The 25,701-nt window shown below is 39.8% G+C and overlaps 2 protein-coding genes across 2 annotated transcripts in view; one reads left to right on the forward strand and one right to left on the reverse strand.

The window, feature by feature from the left end:
- Positions 1-18,032, reverse strand: part of chka (choline kinase alpha) — a 30,518-nt gene extending 12,486 nt beyond the window's left edge. Inside the window, exons 1-4 of the mRNA XM_079247943.1 lie at positions 17,596-18,032; positions 16,056-16,164; positions 13,571-13,624; positions 442-555 (exon numbers count right to left, since the gene is read on the reverse strand). Coding sequence (XP_079104069.1) covers positions 442-555; positions 13,571-13,624; positions 16,056-16,164; positions 17,596-17,831 — 513 coding nt within the window. The 5' untranslated portion in view covers positions 17,832-18,032. The remainder of the gene's footprint in view (positions 1-441; positions 556-13,570; positions 13,625-16,055; positions 16,165-17,595) is intronic.
- Positions 18,033-22,696: 4,664 nt separating this feature from the next.
- On the forward strand, positions 22,697-25,701 carry LOC306765858 (uncharacterized protein; the record flags this gene model as incomplete). The annotated part of the gene is made up of 2 exons (XM_079253378.1): positions 22,697-23,227; positions 25,114-25,701. 2 exons carry the CDS (start codon positions 22,697-22,699, stop codon positions 25,699-25,701), a joined length of 1,119 nt encoding a protein of 372 aa, XP_079109504.1.

A 25,701-nucleotide genomic window follows, 5' to 3' on the forward strand; every position in this document is an offset into this window, starting at 1 on the left:
TCAGATTGAGGGATGGTAGATGTGACTGAACTGTGAAACATCTGCAACAACTGGTCATTTTTATCATTGCAGTCATTGTTGTACTTTCTAATAACCTGAATTATTTAAGGTTTTCTAGGCAAAATCTTGCTTTTTGAAAGTTTATCCCAAGATTTTTGGAAATTGAAAGATCTATTTTCACACATAAAAGTAGCTTTATTCTTCTTCAGCTTTTTACAACACGTTTAACGTCAGAGAAAGTGACATTCTTAGTTTCCTCTGCTGTGCTAAAAATGTTTAATCTGTCAATCTGTCTAGTGTAACAAAATAAATCATCAGAGATTCAGGATTAGTGTAATGAGGTATGCTGGGAGCATTCCACTCCTCCTCCTTGTATTTTTAACAATCCAAATACTTCTACACGTAAACAAACCGGTCTGGATAAACAGCATGTTGACTTACAGGGACGTACTGCTCCAAGCGGCCCTGAGGGAAAATGCCATAGAGTTTAGGCCCCAGCTCCCTCTCCGCCAAGATGGCGAACATCACGCTCTCCAGCACCATGGCCTCCGCTCCCTGCAAACACACAGACGGTAAGAAACTACAACCTCGAGCCATCAGGCCTTCAGAGGGAAAACAACCACGATGAGAAATGACATCAAGCACTTTTCATGGTCATCACACCTGAAAACATCCAAGTTAGAGCGAGTTATTCTCTGGTCAGCCCCTTTCAGAAATCTGCAACAGCCCTTTGATTTAAGTTAAAAAGACAAGTTTCTAAGCATCTTTATTTATGTGAGGGATATGGTGTATATCTGCAAGCCCGTTGTGCACACAGCAGAACTGTGTCTGTGACCTACATTTCCTGTGTTTAGTTATTCATATCCTATATTACATATTCTGTCCTCTCCAAAACAAGCTTTTTGGCCTGGATTTCCCTTCTGGTCACTGAGACACTAAGACATGTTTAATGTCAGATTTTATTGAAAGGTAAAATCTCTGTTTGGTCACACCTTCATGGATCAGTGGAAATAATAAATGATCTGCTTCCAAAACGGTAAGGGAAGCTCTCGTAACCACTAGGGGTGGGAAAATCTAATCGTAAAAACGGAAATCGGGATTTTTTTGCTTCACAATTTTAAAATCGATTTTTGTTAAAAAAAAATCTTTTTTTTTTTTTTTTTTCAAATAAATAAAAGTAATCCATTATAAATTTTTTTTGTCATTTTTATTGTTTTTATTGATCTTTTAACTTGTCTTTTTTGGGCATTATAGCAGCCGAATGATGATCTGGCCACTGTGTTGTTTTTTTCTTCATTGAAATCAAGGAAAATGACGAGTAAAAAAAAGTTTTATGCATTTATTTTGTTTTTAATCTACAAAAATCATCAATATCAAAGAATTGTGAGAATCACAATTTAAATCGAACTGGCACCGAAAATATCAGAATCGAACCGGGACTAAAGCATATCGTCACAGCCTTAGTAACCCCATCATAGCCTCTACTCTTTAGACATCATATCTGGTAAATACATACTTTATGTATTTAGTATTCCTACTTCCAGCCTATGATATATATTCATATGTAATAAGCGTGGACACTGCTTACTCTCTAAATACGTTTGTTTAGAAAGATCTAGCAAAGAACTGACATCTGTTTTCAATCTGTAATCTGATATGAATTTTTACATTTCAAAAACTAAAACTGCTGACTCATTGTTCTTTACTTTGTTTGATGCAGCTTCAAGACTTTTCAAGAATTTCCCTTTGGTTTAGAAAAGCCTCTTTAAAGCTCGCAGACTGGGAATAGTCCAGAAATCCAGCTTCTGGGGACTTTCCACACATGCTCTGTTGGAGTTCCGTCTGGGCGGTGACGACACAAAGCCTGAGAGCTTTGATTAAAACACTTCAGCGTTGCTTCGGCTCTTGGTTTCAGGCCAGTGTCTTGTTTCAGTCTCAGCTTTTGACATTTAGTGGTTAATTTTATTTTCACTATTCATATTTGACAGTATTCATTTTCCTTCCCTCGCGCCTCTTAGCCCCTTCCTACAGAGAAGCTCCTCCATAACATGATACTGTTATTTTCCACAGTAAATGTTGTGTTACCGCTGTGTCTGTGTCTAATCTGTCACCGACCGCGAGGCATTTAATCTTTCTTCTGAGGGTTGTGTTTGACAACAACCTGAGTGATGCAAATGATCTGAAACAGATTCAGATTTTTAATACCTTTGCTGAAATTTCTAACTGATCAGTTGATGAATGATGATACTGGAAGCAGTTTATTGATAGTTTTGCACATTTACAGTAACTGTAATTACATCCAAAAGATATGGACTTCTTTTTTTAATTTTTATTGTAATTTACTGTCAAACAATGATGATCTTATTAAACCTAAAAATATATTCAGTTTCACACAGTTCAGAACTGCTTTTAGTGGTTTTTAGCCATCTTTTACCTTAAAGTTTCATGTGTAAATGATCTTTTTAAAAACTGAGGTGCTCAATTAGGAGACTACGAGTCTGATTATTTTGGAGACCTCGCCTGAACTGGTACTAAAACCCTTTCTTAATTTCATTCTGTTTCATTGTATCAGAAGTGGCCTTTACAGAGATAACGTCCACGTACTGGACCGTTGTTTCATTGAGATTTAGAGCTGCAGCTGCATTACTCTTAAGCAAGGGTGTCCAAAGTCAGTCCTCGGTGCCACTGTCCTGCAGGTTTTCCATGTATCCCTGTTCCAACACACTTGGCTTCCATTAAATGCTTCCAACAGCCAATGAAGTTCTGCACAATGACTGATTTTTTTGAGTCATGTGTGTTGGAGCAGGGATACATTAAAAGCCAGCAGGACTTTGGCCCTCGAGGACCGGCGCTGGACACCCCTGTTCTAAAGGGATTTTTGTTTTCATCCCAGAAGTGTTTCATTGTTTTTTATTTTATTTTATTTTTAGACAATTTTGAAAGCTTTTTTCTGGAGTGCTTTGTGCCAACTTCATTTATTTCTTCACCAGTGGCACATATACTGTTATTCACATCTAGAATCTCACAAATCATCTTTTTATTATGACTCAAACAGACCAGGTTGCAGACATATCCTCATTTCATTCTGGGTATGCAACTTTCAAGGGACAAAGGGTTCAAAGGGTCAAACATTTGCTCTAAATGACCTGTTTCTGCATAGTTGCAAACTGAACTGATAATATGTGTATATTTTAGCAACTATACTGTAACAAAATGATACACATTCCTGTGTTTCTAAGCTGGAAACTGTCAAAGCTGCTTTAAAAGAAAAGGGCTTGAAAATGCCAAAATGTTAGCAGGGTGAAGTGGATGTCTGAAAGGGGCTTAAGAGAAAGTTTGGGGGGGGGGTTTGAGGAGAAAGATGGATGAGCCTGAATGAAAGAGAAATCTGCAGTTAGGGTTAGTTAGGTTTGCCTGTCAGAGCGGTGAGGAGAACACAAGAGGTAGATTAAAACTTTCAGGGAAACTTGGCCGTCATTCAGCAGCAGTCGCTGTTGAAGCTGCTGAAGCAGAGAAAACAGCCTTGTCTGTCTCACTTTATCTCCAGGACACACAAAAGTCCCACGCCGACACATGCAGCCTGGAGGACAACGGGGGCTCAAGGCTAACGAGGAAGCCTTCTCTCATACCAACACAAACATGTGACCGAATAAAACTGAACGCAAGTTTCTCACCAACTGAGTCACCTCCACCCGATAGAAAGCTGGGCTTCTTCCCAAATAAGCAGGAGGTCTTTGGCAAAGACGGATCCCTTGCTAATGAAGAGTAAAGCTAACAAAGTGAACAGGTTCATTCTACTTGATTTATCCTGTGGGAAAGTTAAATTCTGATTTTGGAAGTTATAATTGCATCTAGAAGCCAGTATGGATGACCGACTCAGTTCCCAGTTTTATTGGAAATATCATCATTTGATAAAGTCCAACATTTCTTAGGTTACGTTTTTTGGCGTGAAATGACTGAAGCTGGAAAAAGGCTGATTTACCAGACAGTTAAAGAAGAAACAGGAAGTTGCATCATGTGAAATGTTACTTTAAACCTGTTTAATGTCTCATAAAAACATGCTGCAGTGCATCTTTCGCTTGGGTTGCCGCAACCAATCTGCTGAATCTAAATGAAACTCAGAGGTCACAGTAAAAAAAAGCTGTGTGATGTATTGCTGCCTCAACCTTCCTAAATGAATTACCATCAGACAAATTGCTGCAGAGACAGAGACTTGGACCTGAAGTTGTGGTCTCATAGCCAGAGGAATGTGTTTCATACTGACTGTCCAGCAGGAAGCCAGCTCAAATAAAACAATACCGCCCACTTTGCAGCCCTTCTGAGATGATATGCATTGTTTTCACCCATGTTGTGACCAAGCAGAACCGTGCCAAAGCACCTGTGGAGAGGCTCAACACTGAGCTTTTACTTCTTGGTACGCCTCTGTTTGAATCAAGCTATATAGATAACTGCTAGAGGTTATTGTTATTGAATTATAATCTGTTGTTAAAAAGATGAAGTTAAAGGGACCTTTTTAAGCTATTATAGAGATCAGCAAGGATTTTTCAGGTGAAGCTGGCATTTATTAAACTAGCAAAGTCTGGAACAAGCTTACTTTAGAGACTTTTAGATCAGGAAAACTATCAAGCAAAGTTAGCTTATTTGTGAAGGAAAAGATTAAGAATAAGTCCAAACTAATAATTTATTATGTAAATTACTGCATTGGCAAATAGAGAAAATCCAAAACTCAGACGCTAGTGAGGAAAAAGCAGCGATCTTTGCTCAGAGATGCCGGGCTTTGGACCGAGCTCATTTTAACTCAGTGCTTTTGGTAAGAAATGAAATCTGAAACTCGTAATCTTTAACTTCTGAAGACGGAGCACCAGGTGTTCGAGGTAGGAAAGGCAAAAGCTGGAGAAGAAGAGAAGCTATTCGGCCGATATGTAATGCAACGGCCCCACCACCATTTTGTGTTTGAGTGTTTGCAGGTGGCGTCTGATTGGTGGCACAAGCTCCACCTGGACCCGGTTACGCTCTACCAGCTAATTAACCCGCTCACCAGGCTGAGCTCAGGGTGTCGCCTGGGTTTGTTCAGGTTGGGTTTGGTTACATATAAACTTCTATGCATCCATGCACTACCTACAGAGCTTTACACGTTATACTTACGCTTTTTTTTTTTTTTTTTTTTTAAATAAAGTTTATTTATCTGCCTACCTCCCTCTTTGTTGCACTCTCTTAGCCTGGCTTTAATAATAGTTTCACTATTTCACCTCCAATAACTCCACTTTTATGAGTGCGTGTGTGTGTGTTTAGCCCATTAAAACCTGCTGTATGTACTGTAAATATGTCTCATTATAAGAATTGAAAAAAAAATTGCTTATTCTTTGGCTCGTCTTTCCAAGGAAATTTAAAAGGCCACATGTAGCTCTGCGAAGTTTACCACACAGGGATGATGCTTTTGTGCAGCAAAGGCTGCAGCTAGCTAGATGTCAAATGGACGGCTAGATTGTATGATTCGTGAGCTCAAGGCTGATATACTGCTGTATTTATAAAGTCTTAAAAGTAGAAGTTTTGGACCGCTATGTCACAAAATCCGGGTTTCTGAAAACAAAAGATGAACGCCAACTTTTATTCTTCTATTTGTATTCCACTACATAGCTGCCAGTGTTCTCAGGCTGAAGGATTCTGGGTAATGAATGGACAGAACTGCTGCCTTCAAAAAGAGCCAACAACACTGAGCACTGAGTGACGATGTCGACAACAACCAAAATCTAAGAGCCAAGTCTTTGTAAAGAATGCGAAGAGTTGACTCTTGTCAGGGAGAACCAAATCTTCCGAAGGGCCAAGATTTTATTTTGATAGGCTTGCTATGCAGCCAATCACATGCGAGGAAAGATGAGGATCATACTGTCATGGGGAAGAAATAAGGGGGACAGACTCTCATATGACACGGAGTGTAATAGTACAAACCAGGTACACAGAGTGATAGAAAGTGACAGATTTAAACATGGCTGGTCTCTTTCCTGATATCATTCCAGTGTCAGAAAAGAAAACAACAGGAAAAACAAAACAATGAGGCTCCTTGTAACAATAACAACATACAGAAATGCTATCCTGAGTGTATGTCAGGTCAGGCAAACACGGATTGAAAAGAAGCAGAGAAATGTGATTTGAGTTTAAGTAGTTGGGTGCAGACTTTAGAAGGCACCCTGTGGAGGACAATTAGTGATCATAGACCATATATGAAAGATGGACGGAGCATCAGGCGGGTAAAAGTGAAGCCTATGTGGAAGTGCATAAAAATGCAGTTCCCCCTTCATCCACTAGGGGCTGCAAAACTGAGCGAATCCCCATAGACTCCCATGTTAAAAAGGTCAACTTCACAGCAGAAATAAACATGTTTACAGCCTGGTTCAAAACCCCATTTTAGGTTTAATAGGTCAGGTTTACCTTCATGACAACTGTGGGGGGAGTGAATTTTTTTCTAACTCGCCAATTTAAAAGTAATCTAATTTAGAATTTCGGCACATTTAGGGGTGTGTCCTTTTGATTGACAGGTACCCGCTTCAAGTAAGAAGAACGTAGAACAACCGCGGTTTTTAGCTGGTTAGCTACGTGATTTAGCTTTAGCTCGCTTACCTCCGTTAGCTGGTTAGCTCCTGTTATCTCTGGGTTTGCTCGGTCAGCTCATAACTACAGGCAGCTCGGAGTTCGCTCGATGTCAATCATCTACCATGACGTTCACAGCTGCCCTCTCAGCTCTACTTCTTTGCCCATAGTTGTATTTTCCGGGCGAGACGACATGCGTGACCCTGCCAAGATAGGTGGTAGGAACCGCCCACCAGGCTTCAATTCAGGTCTTCAGAACCTATGGGTGACGTCACGGAGGCTACGTCCATCTTTTTATATACAGCTAGCCATTAGCATCAGGCTAAAAGAATTCACGCTTCAGTCTTTGCAGTGATTGGTTCAGAAAGTTAAAAAATAAAAGGACACAAAGCATTGTTCAAAATAAATATTTCAAATCTGCATGTTTGAATCAGCATTTTCTCAGTAAGACAGCGACACACTGAGCACTTTGGAAAAGACTAAACATTCTGAACAATGAATTCCTCGTACAGCAAGCAGCTCTGTGTTTCACTTGCTCATTCAATACTCCCTCTGGTTACATAATGCCTTATCTGCAGGATGCTTATCACATGCAGTTTCAAATCTCCAGCGGGAATTAGACACATTACCATAATCATCTTGACACACATACAGCCAAACAAACAAGCTGGCATGCAGCATGTGCATAAAGCACTGAGTAAAAAACGTGTCAGAGGGGAGGGTTGCATCAGTAATGCAAAAATATTCCAATAACTTGGTAAGTTTACCACCTCAGGCAGCAAAACTTAACAAAAGCGCATGTATAGACTAACCTTCTGGATATCATCCCCCGTACTTAAAACATTGCTGCAGAACTGTTCTGTTCTTTTTCATTTATTCATTTGTTTTTAAGTTCAGAAGTGTCTTTGTTTCTAAACATCATTTCTTTACTCAGTTCTCCTGCGACAAAAAATTCACCACAAAATATTGTTTTAATCTTCAAATTGCCTGGAAGTTTCATGTTTAAGACATTATGAGTGAAATGTTTTTTTACTGAACACAAATAGATTTTAAATTTGCTGCCAAACTTAAATTTTTTACAGCAAGTGGAACACAATATTTGGACTTTGGATGTAATATGAGCTTTAGCTTGCGGTAGATATGGTTGGAAAATTCCAACCAAATGTGGCAAAATTCGTGTAGGAATTATTTTTATTTTACTGACTTAAAAACAAAAATTTCCTCTCTGCAAAGACTGAAACATTTATGGTGAGTAAAGATGTGCTATGTAAGGAAAAAAAATGCAACATGCATTGCAACAATAATAAGACTTTTATGACATTGATCTCAGGTGCCTCAATGAGAGCTGTACTCCATTTCTGTTGCAGAACCTGCAAAACTGCTAAACTTTTCTCAGCACATTTATCGATAAACATGCTACAATCATTCAGAGCTGCAGATGCACAGCTGGGACAGAAGTGAGTGGTGGCTTCTGAATGCTAATCTGAAATGGGTCGCCACGATGTCAGCTGGAGGACATGGACATCACAGGGGATGTAGTGACCTTCATTTTTAGCAGACTGCTCCAGTTTGCACAACCAATGAAAAATGCAGTTTCCTCCACTGTTCAGGAGCACTCATGGATTTCATCTATATAAGTAAATACATAACAATAGAACCCATTTCTCCATTTTAGGTTCAGTAAGTTCCCCAAACTTTGCTAAAAGCTGTTGAGCAGGTGACAATGACGCTGACATTACAGTTTACATCCAGTCACACAGTCACGAGCGGGACTTATGACACAACTACGCACATTTCTTCTGCACTGTGATACGACTGACATTTTGAGCTAAGCAGAGGGAAGCTGGTCATTGCTGAACTCAGACACTAATCACATTAGCTTGAAGTGACTCTGACAGTAACACAGTTTATGCTTCTAAAGCAATTTTCAATCATCTATTTGTATCTTTGTGTAAACAACATTGAGCATTGAGAATTTTCCTCTCACTGGCCTTTTGAGTATATGACAGCTTCCTCCAAAGCACAGCAGAGAGGAAGGGGGAGGAGCTTGCACACTGTATTCAAATTCAAGCTTAACTTTAAAGGGGCTCTGTGATGCTATTTGTAGTTTTCTGAGTTTTCTACAGTGTTATAGTGTTGAATACTCAGACAACTGAGCAGTGCTGTTTTTTTTCTCACCTAAAGGTGTTTAAATTGTCAGCACTTTCTATGTTCGGTTCCCATGGCGATGGAAACGATTGGTTTCAGAAAGTTTTTTCTACTTCGAAATATTAGTGATGTTCCGGGAGAGGGACTCAGGGACTGGTTATCTTCTCTAGGTTGTGCACGTTCATGAGAAGAAAGTCACGCTCACCTTCACTGCTCAGGAAAACTACTGCTAGCAGTTGACCAATCAGACGCAGGCAGGACATAGGGCGGAGCTTTCTCTGTTCGCTTGTTTCTGGCAGACGCTAATGTGAGAGGATCAATACAAAATGAATGAAGGGGTTTGTGAAAAATGCTTCATTATTTCTTCTGGACTTGCATATTAAAGTTAATTACACTGAAATGTGCGCAATAGAGCCACTTTAAGCTACGTTCTCATTCTTCTCAAGGTTATTCAGTTCTGTTTAAGGGGTTAAATTGATTGAACAGTCCATAAAAGGAAGATCATCAGTCAGTGTCCCAAATGTCAGTCACCATATTTGTTTTAAATAATAAAACCTACAAAGGAATCATTCCGGCCACAAAAAAAAAAATCCAGTTGGGGTATTTCAGGAAATAACTCGCAAATAATATGTGCAGCACTTATTTACATCTGAAGGAGATAAAAATCCCTTTGAAGCATCTTTTCTTCTTCTACATTAGGACAGCAACACAAATGGACAACAAAAAACAGCGTTTTGGGGATTACTTGCTTAGTTTATCACTAAAAGCGGCAATCTAATGAGTTTATATAGGCTACAAAGTCCTTTTCTAGATCTAAATCTCCATCTCAATGGCTTACTCAACCATTCGTGTTGGCCTTGCTGTTTACAGACTGCAAGAGTCAGCCCACACACTGAAGCATGCTACCATATTGATTGTGTGACAGTCCCAAGTTAACCTCACTTTCATTTCCCCTGTCCTATTTTAAACGCCAGAATTTGCTTTAATGGTTTATTTGATTGATTTCCTCTCCGTGACAAGTTTTCCATCTGCTAAAATGTTCATAATCAACAAGTAAAAGATTCATCAAGGCAGCTGGACGTTGAGATACAGCTGGATTTTAGCACCTATTTCCCACAGTTTCCTGGTGTCAGAGCGGAAACAGAAACTTCCTGTTGTAAAGCCGTTATCTTTTGCGGCCATTCCTGCCATTTTAACCACCATTTTGCATTCAGTCCACTCCACATTTGGTTCCTGCTTAGTATCTGATTACAACTGTTACTCTGGTGACATTATCAGCGCTGCTTCTCTGCTCTGGGACGTTCAGCGGCTGGCCTTGGCGAGATGCACCAGGTGCATTGTGAGCCGCAGACAGCTGCCGCTTTGACCTCAGTGCTTATCTTCCCAGCTATGTGTGTCAATAAGCCAGTAAGGGTGGGGGAGGGGCGATTAATGAAGTTCAGACCAGTCAAATCCGTCTCAACTACGCAAAAGTACTGTGACACATTTATTCCGCCCATCTGTCAGCAGCAGTGAAGTGGACATTGATAAGGGCTGGAGTGTGTTCGCATTCAGTTATGTAACATGCTGCTGTTAACCACAGTTATATTTACAAACGGTATATTGGTTTAATAATGTTTGTTTTCATTATCTGTAAAGTAATTCATTGTTTGAGCTTTTAAATGTTCAGAAATAAGGAAGCAAATCATATTTTTCAAGCTGTAATCAAGGCGCTTCCTGCCATATTTCCTCGAGTTGGTGATCAGAATTAATTACAGCGGGTCGATTCATAACTTAAATTATGAATCGTCCACTAGTTTTTCTTTTTAAACGATCCCACTGCTGACATGTTGAGCTTAGAGTTAATGTTCCCCAGCTTCATGCATGTCACACCAGTTAATTATTCATATTTTCAGGTATTTTTTTTAGTTTCACCTCAAAAGAGACATGTTCTTAAAATAAATGGTATCATTCTTATATGATGCACAATGCCTTTTATGTGTATTCAATACTTAATAATAAATGGGAAAAACTGCCAAATGAAAAAGTCTGAATTTGATCAGCACATTAACGCATTATTTTTGTTTTTAATCTTCTATTGAAGCAGAAAATGTCTGAATTAAAACAAACTTAACAGAATCTGCAAATATGTTTAACTAAAAAGCCTCCAGAAGCTCATAAGGCCACAATCTCTACAACGCTTTGCAACTAGGAGCAGATAAACATGGAGGAAATATCACACTTAAATGGTGCAACGTAACGTCTTAGATTGTATTTAATGTGCAACATTTGGATATTTTCGACAGTATGTGCTTTTAGACTAAAAATGATTGCTTGATTATGCTTCTTGGTACGTCAGAGTGTGTTCGTCACCTGAATATCAAGTCCATCTGACGTGGGACTCTGACTGCTGCTGTACATTATATCCCCATGTGGGATTCTTTTTGTGTCATTCGGCCTCATCCAAACAGGATCTGCCATGCCCAGACAGCATTGTTACAGAAGCTGGATGTAGGCGAGGTTATCCTGAGGTACCTACACGGGGTCAGCTCTCCATAAGCCCCACTGCTAAGAGAAGGCTGGATTAGAGGGGAGGGAAGCTGCTGAGGAAGAGCAGTAATCTTGAGAGAGATGCCAACGTGGAAACAAAAGCTGACTGGCTGGTGACATCACCTCGATCATGTGAGGAGCCTTTATTCAGCTTTGTAGCACGAGGGTCAAGGGTCACAGTCACATGACTGATTGTAGGTTAAAGAAGTTTCTAGGTCAGTGGGTTTGTGGGATGGCAGCCTGTGCGCACACGAACATCCTGGTGAAATGATGCCTTCGCTAGCACTTTGTTCCTCAGCTGAACCCTGAGGATCAATCATCACCAAAACACGAGTCATTAAAATGTCATTTATTTAATACATAAACTGCTTTCATTTAATGAAGCACCTTTTGAAGCTGAGTATGTGCATTTTAGCATTTTAGCTTCCTGTCAGAAATGATTATCAGTCACTCAGAACACGTTGATGGGTTCAGTGATCCCATCACAACATGGTCTAGTATTTGCTGTAGTACACAGCAGTTCACCAGAAACATCAATCACAAACCAAGTTAACAGCTCTGCATTTAGTCTTCTCTGGTCTAAGTTAATATGTTCAGGTTTTTATAAAGTGTTTGTTCTGCTGTGAGGTCATTATGGAGGTTGCACTTTGTTTTTTACCAACTGAAGCCAGGCTACATTGAGCGAAAAGCTGTGATATCGTGCATTATAACGAGTATGAGGTAGAATCAACACCTTTTTTAACATCGTAAAACAATAATGTCTACTGACCTGAGCACACTGTAGGATTGTTCATGCATGTGAGCTATATGTGACTTTGCAACAATCCTTTTTTAAAATAACACATATGAAATAATATACCACTGAAAACTGTCCAAACAGGGTTTTACATCTGCATTAATGCTGCCACCATATTAGATTTTCATTCCATGATTACCATGACTGTTTTTTTTCATTTCCTGCATTTTGACTCGAAAGCTACAAGCTTGGTTTTTATGAGCCGTGTTGCAGAAATGCTTGCATGCATGTGCTCATGCACACTCAGGTTTTTAAGCCAGGTTTGTAGCATTTTTGCTGAGGAAGAGGAGTAAATCTGCACTGACTGACTCATCTGTGTTGAACTGCCACGTACGCAGCAGGTATCCATCCCTCAGTCAGATTCCGTTATCATTCGATTCTGTCTCTTGCCAGAACCTGCTGATCAACAAACTCCACAAACTTATGTTTGCTGTCACATTAACTTATTTATGTATTTTCCTATTTTCATTTTTTTACAAGCCTGGTTGAACCCATCTCTCAGGATTGGTCGAGCCGCTGACTGGTCAGAAGTTGGGAACTTCATCCTTTCTCTCTCTCTTGTAAATAGCTTATCAGCAAACTTACATGTAATAAAATGTCATGTGGTACATTTTACCACTGCTCCTCGAGCGGCAAAAACAAACAAGATAAAGAACGACTCTAAAACGCATAAAAGTTAGCTTGTCAAATTGCACAACTTGCAGGAAAGATCGTCAAACTGAAGCTTAGATATGAAAACTTAAATGCACAAGTTTGCAGAACTAAAATTAAAAGACAAACTCTAAATTTCAGCTGCTCCTTTTTGAATAACTTGAATAAGCGACTTGCCTTGACCTAGTAAGGTTATACGACTGCTGTCTAACAAAGATGATCTCTGCTTGCAACTAGAGGTTAAATCATGAGCATCATCTCAATTTCTTAACATCTTGGGTGCAAATTGTTTGTTGGACTCTTTTGGTAAAACCAGAATTATCCATCACACATATATGTCTTTTAAGATGACAGAGACGGTAAAACACTACAGCTCTGTTCTGTTCATCTTCTTCTTATATATGAAAAACAGTTGTGGGGTGTTAGTATCTGTTTTCAGCAATAAGACTTTGTTCTCACACATCAGGTATCAACCTATTATTTCGGGGTTATCATGTTAAGACAGAAAGGAAACAAACAAGGGGACGGGATAAAAATAAAAAAACATTTCCCAACTTCACTTTTTAAAGTCATGCAGTGTGAGGAGGTTAGAGAGGTGAGACATGGGTGAACTAAGCTGCAAACCCCACAGGTTTGAAAAGGTGCAGCCTTTTCTATGAATTCCCCTGAACGCCCCGCTACCTCATGTACCAAGAGGAACAGCAGGAGTTAGAGGAGAATTTAAGGATGCAACAGGATAGTTTCATACATGAATGAAGGGGTCCAACATGTCATGGCATGAGGCAGGCGTTTGTGCAGTAGACGGACTCTCTGAGCAGAGAAACACACTGTATGGCAGCACCATCATCAGTTACTTACTTGGAAGTGATTTTCTTTGTTTGACTGTCGAGAATCTCCTTTATTACAGGACATCTATCAACAAGAGAAAAAGGAAAGAACTATCCATGAATAAATGGGAAGCCATCCACGTGCGTCAACCCCACAATCCTGACCACGCCCCGCAGTGCAAGACAGTACAGTATGAGTTCAAACACACACCAATTGTTTTGGACATGAACGTGCAGAATGGCGCTCCTGTCACTACCAGCTCAACGCTACACCCAGCCAGGAAGCAAGAAAAAAAAAAGGGGAAACCTGCTTTATAGCGGGCAGCATGTCAATTCATCTGCACCAAAAAGTCTTCACTGCTAAGAAACACTGTCTCCAACGCAGACAGAGGCTGTTTAATCATTAGTAGCTGTGTGCTCGGACAAACGCTTCTGAGATCCTTAATCATATTAGCTTTTTGATTAGACATCCATAATTCGTCCCGAGAGGCGGCTAAGTCACGGCAGAGATGGCTGCAGTTACCTTGGTGAAGGACACGGTGCCTCTGCTCACTGAGACATTCTGAGCCATAAAGGCTGTTTGCACATCCATTAGCAATTACTCTGACTCCAGTTAATACTTAATGCAGGTCTCATCAGCCTGCCCTTAAACGGAAAGTAATAGCTTTACAGCCGCAATTTGAGAGTTGAGAGGAAATCTGTGTCTTTGTTTTTGGTTGTAGTTTTTTTTTTTTTTATTCATCCAAGCAGATGACAGTCAACTGTGCGTGCTTTGGATGGTAAAATGCCAGAAGGAGATTAGAACGTCTCTCAGTCCTAAAAGGGGTGCTATTCTGGTATTTGGAGTTTTCTGAGCTTTCTACAGTGTTACTGTGTTGAATCCTCATCAGACATGTGAACGGCACTGTTTTTTATCACCTAAACGCATGTTTGAGTTTGAGTTTGAGTTCCAGCACTCTCTCCGTTCGGTTTCCATGGCGACAAAAAACGCATCGTTTTAGAGAGTTTTTTCTACTTGGAAATCCTTGTGACGTCCCGGGGGATAAGGTTCGGTGATTGGTTACCTTCTACTGGTTAACAAGGGCATGTACAAATACATCAGGCGGGTGGAAAACGTGGGATAAAGTTATTTCCAACGATGGCTGGTGAGTTTACCAAAGAGAGACATCCTGCTGCATTCGTTGCTGTGGGTTGCTGTTTTCCACTTCGTTTTCAGGGTCTGATTCAGGTTCCAACATGTAGGGCTGTATGCTATGTGTTGACATTGTAGTTTGTTTTTTTTATTGAGTTCATATTAGCCTAATCCTTCTGTTTATGGGATGTTACAATGACGGTGAAAGCAGTTGCGGTGCACGCTCCTTATGTAGTCCAGTGGCGGGAGGCGGGGCTTAATGCGGAAGAGTTTCAATCCACTCGTTTTGTCCACAGGCTGATCTGACAGCCTACGGAGAGGGTCGGTCGGAAGTAAACAAAGCGATTTGTGACAATAACTCGATCAATCCCAGCCCTTCTGGTCTCAGAAATAAAAATAAATGAGCCTGAAATGCACATAATAGTTCCACTTTAAGTTTCTCTGGCGACTAAACTTTACCAGTGGAGACGTTCTTTATTAAAAGTGGCAATTCTGATTGGACGAGTCTGGAAAACGTAAACCCTGGACTGATCAGACGCATCATACTAGGAGATAAGGATGTATTAGTAAAGATGTGAGGCACCAAGCTACAGTGCTTCCTAACTCATGACTCCTCTCTTTTTTTTTTTTTTTTTTGGGCAGCTGAGCGAGCTGCAGATGTGCAGCCTCATCACCAGGATCTCACTGCTTTGAGGAAAAAAAAAAACTGAAGCGGGCTTCTTAATGATTAGCGATCACAAGGCAGGGATTTAGAGAAGGAAAGAGACAGACAAGAGAGGCGATTCAGCACCTTGTTTGTCCCTCCATGCTGTGTCTTCCTGGCGCTGTGCTACATGAGTGTTTGTTACATCTTTGTATTAGGCTGAGATTTCAGAGATCCCATACTGTACCGTGTTTTTTGGTGGGTTCACCTGGGAACAAGAGTGCCCAAGGCATGCTCCTTTGGGAAGCCTACGGCAAAGAACACATGCATGTACAGCCATGGGGGTACATCACCATGTACAACAATGGCTAAAACACTCGCACGCGCACACACACACATACACAGGTGAAAACATAACTACACATGCATGCATACTCTAACATAAGCATATGGCTACGAGCACGCACACAACAACATCCGTTGATGGTGGAGTCGACACATCACAGTGACCCCTGTTACGTGAGTCATCTCTACGATAAAGGCCAAACAGTTTTAAAAGTTTTCACTCAGGGAATCGGTGAACTATCTCTGCGTTGTTACAAGGAAGCACATAAAAGCAGTAACTACACACTGACAGCTAAACACTATTGAGGAGGAGGGCTATGCTTTCTCAGATACACATCTTTTTGAAGAGTCTGGCCTACTTGTAGGTTTATTTGTGTAGAAGGAAACAACTCCCACCTGCAGGATGGCCCCATAGAGGCGTAGCAGGATGCTCCTCGGCTCATCCCCGACAGATTCCAGGCTGTCAGGGAGACTGCACAGGAAGAGCTTGTTGCTCAAACCACCCCTGGAGAACAGAAGATCAGATATGCAATGCACATTTTAGTTTCAAGGATTTCTGTTTAGCTGCATATGGTGCTTTCTACTGTGGTTCTGAAAGTTCCCTTTTTATTTTATTTAATTTTTAGGGGTCTAAAGTTGCCACACTGAAAGTGGTTGAAGATCCCAAACTACACTGACTTCATGCTTTAAAGGTGGAGTATGTAAGGTTTTCAATATTTAAAAGAAAAAATTAACTAAAAAAAATAACTACAATCATAATTACATAGTTTTTTAAAAACATGTAGGTTCCAGTCTGTCCATATTTGATGTGTTATTAAATTACAAGTTTAATTAATGACAAAGACCCTTCTTAAATGTTTGCCTACCAGTAAAAAAAAAGTGCTTTTTGTCATTTGTCAGCCACACTGAAAGTGGTTGAAGATCCCAAACTACACTGACTTCATGCTTTAAAGGTGGAGTATGTAAGGTTTTCAATATTTAAAAGAAAAAATTAACTAAAAAAAATAACTACAATCATAATTACATAGTTTTTTAAAAACATGTAGGTCCCAGTCTGTCCATATTTGATGTGTTATTAAATTACAAGTTTAATTAATGACAAAGACCCTTCTTAAATGTTTGCCTACCAGTAAAAAAAAAAGTGCTTTTTGTCATTTGTCATTAATTAAACTTGTAATTTAATTACGCATTAAATATGGACAGACTGGAACCTACATGTTCAAAAAACTATCTAATTATGATTGTAGTTATTTTATTAGTTTTTTTTTTTTTTTTTAAATATTGAAAATCTTACATACTCAACCTTTAAATCCAAATTTAAAAAAGCCCCATTATCCCTTGCAAATACAGAAACAGAAGTACTTTTTTTTTTTTTTTTTTTTAAATTATTTTAAGTATTTGGAAGAATATCAGATATTTGCCCGTCCAGACAGTGTTGCAGTGTAAACATAAGCCTGTGAAGGACACGTTGGAACTGTAGACAAAACAGCACTGACTCACTGCCGCGTGATGTGACAACATCTATTGATCCAAAATGTGCATGTTATGTTTAATTAAAAAAGCACAAATAGAAGCCTTTAAATGAATCACATTTCTGCAAATCAGTCCTAACTGGTTAGACAGCAAAACAGGCCCAATTACTGGTGTCTGATTCCCATTACGTCACTCTTAAAGGTAAAGCTGAGGGAAAAAACCGCTTTCTCACCGCATCGAGTCTTCTGAGTCACATTCAGGCACACGAGCCGACTGCTACTATAATATTCTGGCTTATTTAATGAGAAGGACACCATCTTCTCACGCGGTGCTTCTGAGTCTCATCTCAAACATACCAGACCTGAATCATGACACTGAACAGAGATAACGTTTTCTCTGCACAATAACTCTAAACAATAAAAATGAAACAAAAAATACATGCAAAATGATCACGTATCTGTACCTTATGATGGTGATCTGGAAAGCGTCCTCGGCCAGCGTTTTCCAGGCTCCGTGCAGGAACTCCCTGCACCACAGATACGCCTTGCGGCTTGTTTCCAGGTCGGGCTGGTCGGGGCGGACCAGCTCCTTTCCGTCCTCCTGGGTGTTCGGCTGGACCTGCAGGGCGTTTTCAGTCACAAGGAGACCGAGCGACATCGAGGGGGAAGATGAAACACCATTGATGAATTTCGTCTTCATTTTTTAAAGAAAATGTTAAAACAAAGAAAAAGAGGGAAAAAAACGCAACCCCCGCGCTTGAGATGTGTCGCAGGAGAATTTTTTTTTCTCAGTAAATTATAAGGAACAAAGCGGTGCAATTGGGTTCTTTTTTTCTTTATTATTGGTTAGATGTTGGTTTTAGCCTCGTAGCAGACGCAGATCACGGAGATGCACAGCGGAAAAGACCGTTCAATGGCAGGGAATGAATCAAGGCTGAGAGATGCGCAGAGTATGAGGGGAGGGGGCGGGGCGCAGGGGGCGGGGCAAGTTGACTGAAGACGATCCCGGAGCTGGACCACAACAAACCCTAATGACGCCTTCACAAACTGTGGGAGTTTGGAACATCAACATAAAAGTCAGGGAAAATACAAGGAAATAAACATACCATGGTTTATGAGTTTGCCTCGTTTTTCTTGTTGAAATTGTTTTAAAAGCTGAAATTGATGCAGACCGATAGAAAATAACCCAAATAATATTTAAAATAGACTAAAAGAGGTGCAAATAAAAAGAGAAAGATCAAAAAGTTGTTTTAGAACAAACTAAACTCAAGCTCAAGGTGTCAGAATGATGATAAGATACAATCACTATGTGAAGTTTGATTTTTTTCTTAAAAGAAATAAACAGAAAACGTTGTGATCTTTATTTTATTTTTATTATTTATTTAGCAGTCGTCATTAACTACCAAATTTCCTACTTTCAGAGTGGTCCCTGAATGCTGCTTAAACAGTCACATTTTCCCTCGTCGGTCACGTAGCAAGAATATTTTTTCTGTAATACCATGCAGAAGTTATAAAAGAACATCCAAGTTCTGGTCATGTTTTACAAAAGACAATCATCAAAACGTGGTGTTTGCATGGATGTGATAATAATTATTGTGGTTACGGCTATAAAAAAAAACAAAACTTAATAGCTATTTCTGGAACATTGTAGAATGTTTTAAGTTTAGAATCAAGTTATATGACTTCTTATAAACCATGAAATGTAGAATGATTGCAAAATACATGTATTTTTGTTTTGCACTTTAACCATTCGTTACCAAAAAACTGAAATAAAATGTATACTTTTTTTTAATCAAATGGTATGATCAACCTGGTTTATATGGGATATGTTTCAGAAAAAAATCCCCTGACATTTAAATTACGTTCACTATATTAATGACTAAAGGCATATATGTATCAGATCACAGGTATGTCAAAGATTAGTGAGATTATTGTACTGAAATCATTTTTTTCCTGAGCCTATTTTTCATTACAACACACATTGTCCTCTCGGGCCAAATAGACCCAGTCTTTATTGATTATTTTTATGAAGCACAAAATATAGAATTATTTGTCTTAAACTGATTGGTCAGCTTGTTTCCACCATATTGCCACATTATACCATTTATTTTTCTTTTGTAATAGACTATACTAGACTTCATTAACATGAAATCAAACTTGTTTTGAGTAATAACAAATGATCTTTTCGAGTACAGTTTTGCATCAAGCACATATGCTAATGCTCTATATCAGGCAGAGACATATGTTACAGATAGTGTCAAGATATTGTTTTGAAACTTTATTTTTTTGGCAGTGGCATATTTTTTCCTCTCAATATGACCTCTGCGCTTCCACGGTAACATATGTGAAGATAGGTCACACATTTTTGCATCACATATTTTAGCAAACTCTTTACCATATACATGTATTATTGTTTTTTGTTATAATCAGTTATTTTTTATTTAAAAAAAAAAAAAAACACTAGTAAATGTCAAATATTAGTCAGGTCAAAATGCGGCTGTACAAATAGTTTGTTTTTTTTTACCCCCAAAAAACTAGAGAATTGTATGGTACATATGTAAGTATAGACCATTTAGAGTGTCTGTGCATGTGTATCTTTGCTAATTGTGTGGAAAAAAAACCCCAACAGTGTGAATCATCCCAGCATTGAATGTGGCCAAAACGACCAATGAAGACCACAGATGCTATACTTTTTTTTTAAATAAAATGATTAAACCCAAATACTTACAACTCATTTTACTTGCAAAAAGAATTATATGGAACCATCCATGTAATTTTCAGATTTGCAAAACAAACAAAGTTATGGCATATTTACTTTTGTAAACAAGTCAAATTGACTTGAAGACAACAGAGGAGCTGAGACAAGAAACAAGAAGACATTTTCTTGGAATATATAGTGATTTGTGTTACAATTATCAACTATTGTTGCTGATAAAATATTGAAATTATCCTTTTTGAAATTGCGAAAGACATATCCAAAATTAGAATGTATCTATAGATAGTTACACACATGCTTTTTATACTTTTTGTCTCACTAAATAATCTTAAAAGTTTTGATTTTATACATGCCTGCTCTTGGAAACGCTAAAGTATTGTCTTTTGACTGTTTAAAATACAAAATATTGTTAGAATAGAAATTTAAAACCTAAATGAATAAGCAGTTTTACAAGTTGTCTGTTGAGACCAGGTTGAGACCAACTGTGTCCTACATCAAAAACATTTATGTGCCCAGAGTGCCATCTACTGGTTAAAATCAACAACATGAAATGATTATGTACTTTAAAATGATAAGAATAATAATGATTATCATAGGAAGACATTGTACTTTTAAGATATGCCTGACTTTGATAAAACACAATAATGTGCTTATGCGGAAATCATAAAGGAAAATGTTTTGTAAAAGTGCCACAATGTATTAATTAAATGTGTCATTAATTATTTAAAATTGGAATTAAATGCACAAATATATAATTAAATATATCAGTAATTCATTAGAATACAATTCATTCATTATATAAATTGTGAAATAATTATTCTATGGTCCTGTGTAGGAGTGCATCATGAATTTAGTTTATCTGTTGTCAACCTGACCCATCTACCCTTGTGCATGTTCATGTCGTGTTTATATTTTTTATCATTTATTTTTTTAGGAAATTTAACAGAGTCATTTTGTTCAAAAATAAGACCTGGTTATTATTTTAGTTTCCTCTTCCTTTTTTCCCATTTTCTCCGCTTGGTTGTGCAAAAGCTGCCATATGAGCGGGCGCATATTGATGACATCATCGACAACAAAAACAACAACAGAGCTCAGCTGTTTTAAAGCTAACTAGCTGGCCTAGTTAGTCGGCACTCTTCTCTACACTTTCTTTTACTTTTTCATTTTCAGTTTTCAGTTTACATTCATAAATTAAACAGGATGTGAAGCGTATCTATTTAATGCTCCACCCTGTGCTATAATTAAATGTTGCAATATTGACTTCCTTTGTCTGCTCGCAGTATAGCTTGTAAAACTGAAGATAAGACGGAGCTCTTCGATCTGAAGGTAAGAGTCCATCCTTTTTTCAACAAGGCGCAGAATCAACTACATAATCCGCACATAGCATTTAACGGAGCAGAAAAGGGGTCCAAAATGAGGAGCCTTTACCCTAATGGAAACTGGAAAGGAAATTAGTGAATGGGTTGAATAACGGAGCTGTCTAAGTGCGAGTCATGTTACACACCGAGGTGTCATTAGTTAAACGGCTTACATGGACTTCACTTTACCTGATAGTATTACAGCAACTGCAGGTAAAGCATCTACGTAACGATAGCTTCATTTTCCACCCAAAATTCACAAGCTTTGAACAGTAAATGTTCATAATAGCTAAAATCATACATGCATTTGTATCTGTGGCAAGTGTTTGTCATTTTGCACCCAAAAGGGAAAAAAAAAGTCAAATTAATATTAAAGCATGTCAGGCTCAGGGCCGGATTAAAAGTGCACTGGCCCCTGGGCCGAAAGTGTTCCAGGAGCCCCCTTCTCCACCGCAACATTGTGAAAATTGTGAATGATACACTGTGAAATGACATTTCTAACATCTCTCAGCCGGTGGTACCAATAGCAACACACTGGAGACTGTGGTGTAACTATCTGACTTTAATATACATTTTGTTTTATGTCCAAACTGCTGGTGTTTTCCCTACCTGGGCCCCACATGGACCCCGAGTGGGCATGTGCCCCTGTGTCTGTGCCCATAATGCCCATTGGATAATCTGGCCTTGGTCAGGCTATGTGCATTATTATTAACTTGGTTTCAAAGTACTGAAATATCCAGAATGCTTTGCAGTCTTATGTTCAAGTCACGATTGAGTCTTTTAAGAGGTCATCTTTTGCCTTTCCACGTTTCAAACCAGCTTTCCACGAAAAAGGACGTCTGATATTGATTATTACTATGTGTGATGACCAGACATTTTGTATTTTATGACAGCCAATAAATTTACACATAAAGATTTGCAGTTGTGACAGCATGTAGCTAATCTGCCAAACCAACAAGGATGATTTACTTATATAAGAAGTTTAATTGTTTACGGTAAGAATACAATACAAAGATAGTCCAGAACCGGAAATTCATTTTTCATATTTTAGATAGCTCATGTAATTCTCAGCCTATGTCCCAAAAGTCTGCTAAAGTGGGGCAAAAAGAAACATTGAGCACTTATAATTTTCAAGGAGCGATCAGTGCAGGAAACCCCCAAAAAACGTGAGAAAAATCTCTTTTCATAACAATAGAGCATTTGCTAAGAATCTTTAAAGACACTTTCACTAAGTTTTGCGGCAAAACTGAATTCTGTAAAGTTTCCTTTCAGTGACTGAAGGCACCCTGCTTTACACACCATAGAGCAGACTAACGTCTCAGCCAGCATGACGTATTTCCTGCAGAACAATTCCTCATTGTTGTTTTTACTATTTCTGTATCTTTAAGGCATTACTGGGAGAACAAATTTATGGCAAAACCAGACCACAAGACCATGCGGTGGAGATTCTGACCCCCACCAATGACTACAAACATTTCCTCATCTCTCAGTATGTCACCACGAAAAAGACCTCTGGTCCCAGTGAGCAGCCGGCGAAAAGCCGCAGATGACTACTTCCCCTTCAACTTCCTGCCTGTGGAGTGCCAGCTGCATGTCTTGTCCTTCCTGGGCGAGGTGGACAAATGTAACTGCGCCCTGGTTTGCCTGAGCTGGAGCTGCCTTGTCCGATCATGGAAGCTGTGGCGAGTAGCAGACTATTCCCGCCGCGGCGTCTTCCATCTTGGTCAGGAGGGGCTGCTGGTTTCCAACCGCGAGTTTGAGAGGTGGAAATCTTGGGTCCACCATTACACTCACCACCTCATCTCCCGCCGAGCCAGCCTGCTCACCTTGAAGGCCAGCTTCGACCTGGGGGACCGCTGCAACAAATGGAGTGAGCTGCTGAGCCACCTGCTGGATAATGTCCACTGCAGAGACCTCAGTCACCTGGACCTCAACTGGACTTTCACTCTGCTTGAGCCGCTGGACCTCAGAGTCCACTCCAGCTCTAGTTCACATCAGGACAGCATTACCAAAATGGACCAGGTAACCTTTTTTTGTACAGGTTAAATGTCAGTGTCAATTAATCGGTATCAATCAGTCAATAAACTTTATTGTCATTGCACAAGTGCAACAAAAGTGAAGGAACAGCTCTTGTGTTAAAATGATCAAATAAATAAATAAAAACACATACATAAATTAGACACAGAAACAGTACTATAAAAAACAAGTGCTATAAATGAGATCATGCTAAAAAAAAAAAATAGAAAAAGTGACATTGTTTCACAGGCTCTAAAACTACAGCTGAGATTTATTGCTATGTAGAACCAGAGTTCAGGGATGCAACAGCTCTGTATGTCAGCCTGTTTGTTCTTGCTTTAATCGTCTAGAGCAGGGGTGCCCAAGTCCGGTCCTCGAGATCTACCATCCTGCTGTTTTTAGGTGCAACTCTTCTCCAACACACCTGAATCAAATAAGTGGCTTGTTAGCAGGCCTCTGCAGAGCTGAATGACATGCAGAACAGGAATTCAGCTATTTGACTCAGCTGTGCTGGACAGGGGTTGCATCTAAAGGTTGCAGGGTGGTACATCTCCAGGACTGGACTTGGGCACCCCTGGTCTAGAGCATAGACCGTATATGAAAGATGGACAGAGCCCCTGGTGGTTAAAAGTGAAGCCTATGCGGAAGTGCATAAAACTGCAGTTCCCCCTTCATCCATTAGGGGCTGCAAAACAGAGCAAATCCCCATAGACTCCCATGTTAAAAAGGCCAACTTCACAGCAGAAATAAACATGTTTACAGCCTGGTTCAAAAATCCATTTTAGGTTTAATAGGTCAGGTTTACCTTCATGACAACTCTGGGGGGAGTGAATTTTTTTCTAACTCGCTCGTTTAAAAGTAATTTAATCTCGAAGTTCTGCATATTTAGGGGCGTGTCCTTTTGATTGACAGGTACATAATCTCCCACTTCAAGTCAGAAGAACGTGGAACAACCGCGGTTTTTAGCCGGTTAACAACGTGACTTAGCTTTAGCCCGCTTACCTCTGTTAGCTGGTTAGTTCCTGTTATCTCTGGGTTAGCTCGGTTAGCTTTTAGCTACAGAAAGCTCGGAGTTCCCTCGATGTCAATCATCCACCACGACGCTCACAGCCCCCCTCTCAGCCCCACCTCTTTGCCCATATTTGTATTTTCCGGGCGAGATGACACGCATGCCCCTGCCAAGATGGCGATGGTAGGAACCGCCCACCGAACTTCAATTCAGCTCTTCAGAAACCTATGGGTGACGTCACGGAGGCTCCGTCCATCTCTTTATTTACAGTCTATGGTCCAGAAGTGTCTGCCTGAGGGCAACAGTTCAAAAAGATGGTGACCAGGGTGGGAGGGGTCTCTAAGGATACGCTGGGCTCCCCTGTGACAGCGTGAGTAGTTAGCGTTCTCCAGAGATGGAAGAGCACAGCCGATCAGTTTTTGAGTGGTGTTAACGACCCTCTGCAGAGCCTTCCTCTCTGCAACTGCGCAGCTGGCAAACCATCGTGAGTCGCCTTAACTCAGCACTGCCTCGATGGTGCAGCGGTAAAAGATTTTCTGTGAGATTATTTTTTCTGAGGATTAATCATTAATTAAACTTGTAATTTAATAACGCATCAAATATAGACAGACTGGAACCTACATGTTCAAAAAACTATCTAATTGTGATTGTAGTTATTTTATTAGTTAATTTATTTTGAAAATATTGAAAATCTTACATACTCCACCTTTAAAGTCAAGCATTTAAACAGACCTTATTTCCATGGATGTAAATAGAAACATACAACATTTCTTACTTTTCCTGTATTACCAGTAAAAAGGCCACATTTTAATATAAAATCTGAAAGCAAACATCCAGATGTCACATTTTTAAGCCATGTTTTTTTTTTACTTTTATTCGCCAGGTGACCAGTTTTCAGGAGCTGCTGAGCAAACTCACCCACAGCTGCCCGCGAATCTCTAAGATGCGTTTACATTTCGACTGGTCGGACTTGTCCGTGTCGCTGCTCACCCAGTTCCAGCAGCTGCGAGTGCTCGAGCTCAAATACTTCTGGGTCTTCAAAGGAGTGACCCCCTCCACGCTGCAAACCTTAACCAAATCCCTGCCTAACCTGAAGTCTCTCACTTTACACATCCTGGTGCCACTGAGGAACCTGGGCATCTCCTACACCCTGGAGTCTCAGTCTCTGGAGTTCCTGGACGTGTCGCCCAGCCGAGGCTTGGTTTTCTCCTGCCTGAAGCTTCCGGCTCTGCGAGAACTTCGAGCTAAGAAGATTGTGCGGGGTATCACGTTGGATCGGAGGACCAGGCTGCGGATCCAGAGCCGGTGGCCCTGCCTGTACGACGTCCTTCGGGAAGGGACCCCCAAGCTTCAGGCTCTAAACAATGAGAGGCTCCTTCCCACGTGGAGAGAAGACAGCTACAGGGAACTTACCGCTATCCTGGAACAGTCCTGCTACTGCGTTCATCATCTAGACAGCTGGCTTTGGTAG

The sequence above is a fragment of the Telmatherina bonti genome, assembly GCF_933228915.1.
Source record: "Telmatherina bonti genome assembly, chromosome: 2".
In the NCBI taxonomy this organism is placed as follows: domain Eukaryota; kingdom Metazoa; phylum Chordata; class Actinopteri; order Atheriniformes; family Telmatherinidae; genus Telmatherina; species Telmatherina bonti.